The 8,172-nt window shown below is 47.1% G+C and overlaps 1 protein-coding gene across 1 annotated transcript in view; it reads left to right on the forward strand.

Annotated features, from left to right (window-relative positions):
• LOC124000526 (synaptic vesicle membrane protein VAT-1 homolog) overlaps positions 1 to 3,944 on the forward strand; it is a 37,248-nt gene extending 33,304 nt beyond the window's left edge. The window contains exon 6 of the mRNA XM_046306943.1: positions 2,841 to 3,944. Coding sequence (XP_046162899.1) covers positions 2,841 to 3,134 — 294 coding nt within the window. The 3' untranslated portion in view covers positions 3,135 to 3,944. The remainder of the gene's footprint in view (positions 1 to 2,840) is intronic.
• The last annotated feature ends 4,228 nt before the right edge of the window (positions 3,945 to 8,172 follow it).

The following is an 8,172-nucleotide window of genomic DNA, read 5'->3' on the forward strand; positions in this document are numbered from 1 at the left end:
AGTCTGTACATGTAGGTGGGGGCAAAGTGACTATGCATAGGTAGCAAACACTGAGTAGCAGCAGTGTACAAAAGGGAGGGGTGGGGGTCAATGTAAATTGTCCGGTGGTGATTTTATGAATTGTTCAGCAGTCTTATGGCTTGGGGGTAGAAGCTGTTGAGGAGACTTTTGGTCCTAGACTTGGCGCTCTGGTATCGCTTGCCGTGCGATAGCAGAGAAAACAGTCTACAGTGACTGGAGTCTCTGACAATTGTATGGGCTTTCCTCTGAAACCGCCTATTATATAGGTCCTGGATGGCAAGAAGCTTGGCCCCAGTGATGTACTGGGCCGTTCGCACTACCCTCTGTAGCGCCTTACTGTCAGATGCCGAGCAGTTGCCATACCAGGTGGTGATGCAACTGGTCAGGATGCTCTCGACGGTGCAGCTGTATAACCTTTTGAAGATCTGGGGACCCATGCCAAATCTTTTCAGTCTCCTGAGGGGGAAAAGGTTTTGTCGTGCCCTCTTCACAACTGTCTTGGTAGTCCATGATAGTGATATGATAGTTTGTTGGTGATGTGGACACCAAGGAACATGAAACTCTCGATCCGCTCCACTACAGTCCTGTCAATGTTAATGGGGGCCTGTTCGGCCTGCCTTTTCCTGTAGCACAAGATAAGCTCCTTTGTCTTGCTCACATTGAGGGAGGGGTTGTTGTCCTGGCACCACACTGCCAGTTATCTGACCTCCTCCCTATAGGTCGTCTCATCGTTGTCGGTGATCAGGCCTACCACTGTTGTGTCGTCAGCAAACGTAACGATGGTGTTGGAGTCGTGTTTGGCCACGCAGTCGTGGGTGAACAGGGAATACAGGAGGGGACTAAGTAAGTACACACCCTTGAGGGGCCCCGGTGTTAAGGATCAGCGTGGCAGATGTGTTGTTGCCTACTCTTACCACCTGGGGGCGGCCAATCAGGAAGTCCAGGATCCAGTTGCAGAGGGAGGTGTTTAGTCCAAGAGTCCTTAGCTTAGTGATGAGCTTCGTGAGGCACTATGGTATTGAACGCTGAGCTGTAGTCAATGAACAGCATTCTCACATAGGTGTTCCTTTTGTCACGGTGAGAAAGGGCAGTGTGGAGTGCGATTCAGATTGCGTCATCTGTGGATCTGTTGGGGCAGTATGCAAATTGGAGTGGGTCTAGGGTGTCTGGGAGGATGCTGTTGATGTGAGCCATGACCAGCTTTTCAAAGCACTTCATGGCTACCAACATGAGTGCCACAGTGAAAGCAGGATATCCTTCTCATCAGACTCGTTAAAGGAAAAATGTTCTTCCAGTCCGCGGTGATTATTTATTATTTTTGCTCATAACAGACGGTAGCAGCAACATTATGTACACAATAAGTTTTAAAAATTACACAAAACGCAAAAATAAATGACAAAGTAGCACAATTGGTTGGGAGAATGTAAAACGTTAGCCATGTTCTTCAGCGCCAATTTTTATTCCAATTCGTACAATATGTTACAAATTTGTAAGTGCTTAAGATCCTGGACTGCATCTTTAAGCATTCTGTCCATCTGAATATCACCAGTTGCTCCCTCCCTCTCTTCCTCTCCATCCTTAACTCCAACATGACTCCCCCTCTTCCATGCCTGTGTGTGTATGTGTGTGTGTATGTATCTCAGGGCCAAGCTTTGACAAGGCTTTGGGTTGCTAGGAGATGGCCCTCTGTTGCCGTGGCATTGGTCGTTAGGTGGCCTGCCTGCCTGCGAGGGCTGGAGTGGGTGGGGGTAGAAGGGAGGAGTGGAGGGCAGAGGAGGCTGATAGGAGGAGCTATAGGAGGATGGGCTCATTGTAATGGCTGGAATGGATTAACTGAAACGGCATCAAACATGTCAAACACATGGAAACCATGTTTCACTCCATGTTCCATTCCAGCCATTAGACAGAGCCCGTCCTCCTATAGCTCCTCCCACCAGCCTCCTCTGATGGAGAGACAGACGCAGACATTAGGCAGAGCCAAGCGGTCGGTATAGGGTGGGACTGGCCTGTCTAGGATCTGCCCCTTTGTCACTATGATTGACAGGTAGGCAGGACAGGAAGAAGCCTATGGGTCAATCAATCCTGGCTGTGGCACAACCCTGGGGACCGGCCTCTGACGTGACACTATGACAGGCACCTAGAAACCAGTCAGTTAATGATGGTAATGTGACATGATCAATACATTGTCCAGCTCTGAATGAGACCCCTATGTGTTATCTATCCTGTGGTTTAATTAAACATAACGCGGACGACATAGACAGTTTTAAACTGAAGTTCTTTCAAATGAATATAAATGTAGCATTTAGCAATGCATTAGAATTTTTAAACACAGAATAATGATTCATAATTACACCAGTTTTTCTTCGTTCTTTCTCTCGGTCTTACACGATTCTCCATCTCAAGCTTTTGCTCTTGCTTTCTGTCCGTCAAGCACTGACTCAGGCTCATGTTTACACGACCTCTCTGTCTCCATCTTTCTCCCTCTCTCTCAGCTATTAATACACCCCCCCCCCCCACTAAAGTTTGTACAAACTTCACTCTCCTACATTCTGATACTTGCCTGTAGTTTATGTTTAAGGAGTGATAGACTGGGCAAGTTATGCTTGCGGTGCCTGGCATCATCGTCTTCTATGGGTTTGGAGAGCAGTTTAGTGTGTGGGGGGGGGGGGGGTATGTGGTTCTGTATGCATATTTGTGTGAAAGACAAACCAGCAGTCCTGGACACATGATTGTAGATGGATATCTACTCTTCCTCCCCTTCTCCCACTGTCCATCATTCATTCATATCTCTCTCTCTCTGCCTCTGCTTCTCTATCCAGGTGGGCGATGCCATGCGGAGAATGCAGGAGAGAAACAACATCGGCAAGGTGATCCTCATCACCGAGCCTATGCCAGAGGAGGAGAAGAAAGAGGAGCCTAAGAAAGAGGAGAAGAAGGAGGACAAGAAGAAAGAGGACAAGAAGAAAGACGACAAGAAGAAGGATGACTCCAAGAAGGAGGACAAGAAAGAAGAGAAGAAGAAGGAAGAGCCGAAGAAGGAGGAGAAAAACGAGGAGAAAAACGAGGAGAAGAAAGAGGAGAAGAAGGAGGAGCCCAAGAAAGAGGAGAAGTGAGAGTGAGGGATTGATGGATGGATGGATAGTCAGGCAGGCAGACCATAGGGGAGCTCTTGTCCTGGGAGCAAGGGTTTGGTTTGGGAGGGGGTGACAGGGCAGGGGAAATGTGGTGGGGGAGGGAAAGGGAGGTGTGGTGTGTGTGGATTGGAGTTGGGAGAGCGGGGGATGGGGGTGGGCTTTATAGACACATTGAACAGCAGTCAACTCTGTCATCCCTACCATCATCTCTCAGACCCCTTCCCAGTCCACTCTGACAGCAAATACTCAGGCCTGGGCCTTTACCCACCCCTCCCCCTCCTCCTCTCTCTCTCCTCCCCCACTCAAGCAAGGGTCACCTTATTTCTGAATCCCTCACGCTCCCTCATCCCAAGGCACCTTAATGATAGCCGGGCTCACAGAACAGCTCCTGCCCTCACCTCGCCACCATGGGAAAATGACCACTACTATACGCTACCCTGTGACTCGTGTCATAACAGTCTGAAGGTGTTGCCTGTTGAGACCCCAGAGAGAGAGTCCGAGAGAGAGACACACAGAGGGACAGTGTGGGTGTAATTCCCAGGCCTGGGGTGCATCACCGTTGCCTTGACAACGATAATTCGACCCGTTCCAACTCACACAGTGCCCCTCCTCCCTCCATGTCGACTCCCACTATGCTAAATTGCCCTGCCCTGACTTCCACCTGTCACCTCTCCTTCCTCCCCTCTCCCTCTATTGAGTTGCCCCTCCCCCTCTCCCTATTGTACAGACAGACAGACAGACAGACAGACAGACAGACAGACAGACAGACAGACAGACAGACAGACAGACAGACAGACAGACAGACAGACAGACAGACAGACAGACAGACAGACAGACAGACAGACAGACAGACAGACAGACAGACAGACAGACAGACAGACAGACAGACAGACAGACAGACAGACAGACAGACAGACAGACAGACACCATCTCACATACGGTCCAGTGTTTTGTTATGTTACTGTGCATGAGTCAGTCAGTGTTTGCTTGTCTGTGATTGGCTGTCAGCTTGCCTGGAGATGTTTGCATGGCTGTGTGATGCTTGACTCCAAAGCCAGTGGTTACAGAACTCCCCTGTCAATCACCACTACCCACTCTTTATTTAAGTATATAAAGAAATGTTAGTGGCACGTCCCTTAAATGCCAGGGTACTTCTAGTATCACACAGCTCCGCCCTCACAGCTGAGCCCACACTACAAATCCCATAATCCTAGAGGTGACGCACTAGAGACCAGACAATAGCGTGTGACAGGATGAAGCTCCAGACAGAGAATTAATGAGCCATTTGGTCCAGTATTAAATAGGGAGGGAGGGCTTAGTTTTGGTGCTCTGTAGTCACTGATGTTTCTAATGAACCAACTGTTGGCAAGCAGTGCACAGTGTCAATTAGGAGAGAAAATGGTCTCTCTTCAAACAAGGCGCACAAACACACACACACACACACACACACACACACACACACACACACACACACACACACACACACACACACACACACACACACACACACACAGGGCGATGTGTTCAAAGGGGCAGTATTGTGTAGAGACACAAAGACATGTGAACGGAGTAAGATAGAGTTGAATGCCACCCAGTTCCTTGATATCAGACCCTACTCCTCCCCTGACATTCCACTCCTTTCACAGTGACCGCTTGCCTGTCGTTCACCCTGATCTGAAACAGGGGAGTTTAGAAGGATAAAAAAACTCCTGCTGCTGTGCATTCTCACCCGTCCCTCCCCCTTCTCCTTTCTCTACATCTCTCTCTCTCTGTGGTCGGCATAGCAACAGGCACCAGGCTCGTCAGAGATGGCGCTCTGGTCTATTTCTCGGTCTATCGAGAGTGAGTGTGTGAGTGAGCAGTAAATTGTCTAATGAAACCTCGGCTTTAGTATTAAAGCTGTAGTACAGAGCAGTAAAATCAGGCTAACATCCAGGTTTCTATACTCTGGAAATATTTCTATTTGTATCGGTATATTATGAGGACATTCAAATCCCATATAGTCTGTGTGCTGGTGGCACACCTAGGGCCACAATCAGTAGTTGGCCTCTCCCATATGAATGCACTGCTGCCCCTTGTGGACATAATTTAGAACAGCAAGACTGGTTTTCAGAAGTTGATTATAGGCGACTCCTTTGTATCAATAAAGCGGGGTTTTGTTTACGTCCTCCTCTAAATTATATTGAATTAATCTGATATTCATTCTTACGTCAGAGATTAATTGTCTATAATAAACCATGGGCGGAAGCTAAACCTGTTATGTGCAGGAGTCCTGCAGTACGGACTTCAAAAACACACCACTACTATCCCATTTGGAAATATGTGAGAATCCATGCTCTTTACACACTTGTCTGTCCGCCTGCCTGTCTGTGAAGAGTCTCAGATGGTGACTAGTGACTTTGTAAAGAGGTTGTTGTGTTAGCATGAGTGACCTCCCTCATGTTGTGTGTCAGTCATTGTGTGTGAAGATGTGTGTGTCCTCAGGTCGTTTGTCAGGTTAAGAAAAGACTCCCACCTCCTCAACCCCATTACAACCTCCCCTTCCTTGCACTCTTTATCTGCTTCACAGCTGTCTAGCTCTAATCCTTTGTTTCTCTCTCTCTTTCTGTCTCTCTCCTCCCCTTCTCTGACGAGGCCAATGTTAAAGAGGACAGTTGGTATAGGTATTTTGCACTCTGCTCGCTGATCTTAATGTACTTCCAGGCATGGCAGTCCCACTCCAGTCCCGCTGGCTCTGAGTCCGCTCCGCTCTTTCCCCACTCAAAGAGACCATTACTGTATCTGCTGAAACTCACTGGAAGTACAGTGGAAGTGACATTTTTCCATGCACTCAAAACACAAACACTCATCTCCTCCTCTAACTTCTGCTGGGTGGCAGCTCAAATGAAACCATTCATTCATCCAGGGCTGTGAAAGTGACGACACGGTGTAGCGGGGACAGCAGTGGGCCTGGGACAGAGTGTGAGTGCCATGCCGGTGTGGGGAGTGACTGTGTTCTGTCAGGCTCTGGTTAGTGTTCTTTTCTGATCTGCTGGGCTCCTTCTGTGAACCTGTGGACCGGTGCTTTTGTTTTCTGAATGCCATGTGAGAAGCTAATGCTTCAGTAAAAGGATGTTTTACTTAATAGGTTCTTTTTTTGTTGTTGTTTGACTTAATGTTTTTTTTTTTTTTCCAAGGGGTTTAAAGTTCAAAGTTCATACTCTTTACGCAGGGACCTGCCTAACTACATTCCTTTTCAATGTGATGAGCCTTTCTGTTGGGCCTGACCATTTGTGCCAAACTGTATGTACTCCTCTGTCAATGCCTTGACTACAACGGTGCATTCAATGAAAAGGAGAAGAAGAAAATATGTTTCTGGGTACTTTTCCTATGACCTTGTAGAAAAACAAAAACAATCTGTGTATGATTTCTGTCCCAAATGCTTATGGGTGCTGATAGAGTTTTGCTACAGTTGACAAAAGGTTCTAGTTGTTTCTGATTGGTTGGGGTCTTGCTCTCATGCCTCAATCCTAACACACAAACACACACACACACACACACACACACTATCTCGTTGAGAGGCACTTCCCTCCATATCCAAATTCCTCATTGTGCTAGTCTCAGATCAGCGAAATGTGTTAAGAGTATTATCAGGCCTCAGACATCTACTACAACAAACTGATCCCACATCAGTCGACAGGCCTATGCGTTTACATTCAGACCATATAATCTCCATAACAGTGAATGGACAAGGTGCATGGACGATTAGGCTGCAAAGCAAACAAACTCAAATCTTCTTAGAATTGCAACCCCAAAAAATAAAAAATATATATTTTTAAACTGATTCTTTCAAAAATATACATGACCAGGCGAATCATTGAATCATGGAGCATTTCTCTCATCCACCTCTCTCTAGTTTAGCTTTGTGAACATCACCATACTCCTGTTTCCTGTTTCTCTTAGCCTGATTCCAAGTGGTTTGTATGGGATGAGAGAGAGTGAGTTAGCAGATGTGTAGGGGATGTCATAGCGAGGCCATATGGCACAGCTGCACAGATAGAAACCCAGCTCTAGGTCTGTCCCAGATGCAACATATCTGCCCTAAAGCCGATCCCAGTTCACATACAGCCTGTTGGTCTCAGACATTCCATTATCCTCTATTGCACCTCGAGAGCTCTTTGGTTCTAGTCAATTATCAGTTAGCCAAAGCGCCGCCCTCTCCCCTCTCCATGCACACACTCACCATACCATACACACACATCACATTAACATCTGGAATTCAATTGCATGCATCCAATGGCATGTGGTGCAGAGATTATATGTCATTTGATTCAATGTTTTTCTTCCTGTTTGATAGAACCAAAAGGTCTCTTAGATGAACTCAGCTGCAGCACACGGGTGGGTGGGAGGGAGGGTGTAGTGAGTGGCTAGGGCGTGGGGTGTAACTGGGAGTCAGAGAGGAGAGGATGAATCTGATGTTGGCTGTGCCTGAGCCCTAACCCACTCCTCCCAACCCCTAGCGCCCGATTGCTTTTCCAGCTTGGTGAATCTACGTTGTATGTCAGCTTGAATTGCTTTTCCAGCCAGACACACATTCTTATGCAAGAGCTCTAAAACCAGAGGAGATCCTTTGAGAAACTAAGGCATTTCATGCATTGGAAAACATCACAGCGCCCAGCTATATTGTTCATGATAACGTGCTGATTGTTTCCTGGGAGTAAAAAAAAAAGGTTTTTCATTTGATTGGCAGCAGTAATATCACTGTTTCACATGGTTTCTCACAGATCATTCCAAACAGCCTCCTGTCTTGATCAGAAATGACTGCCTTTGAGTACATTTGTCTGTCTTTGTTTTTCTCTCTCACACACACTATATCGTTCTCCTTTCCAGTCTTATGTCAACCGCAGTGCTGGGTGGAGTGTATTCCTAGTTAGAAAGATAATCCCAGTCTGGAGATTATTACCACATCCAGAGGCGTACAGCCCCCCCCCCCCCCCTCTGGCTCTTCATTAGCAATCACTAAACACTGTTGCCATGT

The sequence above is a fragment of the Oncorhynchus gorbuscha genome, linkage group LG16, assembly GCF_021184085.1.
Source record: "Oncorhynchus gorbuscha isolate QuinsamMale2020 ecotype Even-year linkage group LG16, OgorEven_v1.0, whole genome shotgun sequence".
Taxonomy (NCBI): domain Eukaryota; kingdom Metazoa; phylum Chordata; class Actinopteri; order Salmoniformes; family Salmonidae; genus Oncorhynchus; species Oncorhynchus gorbuscha.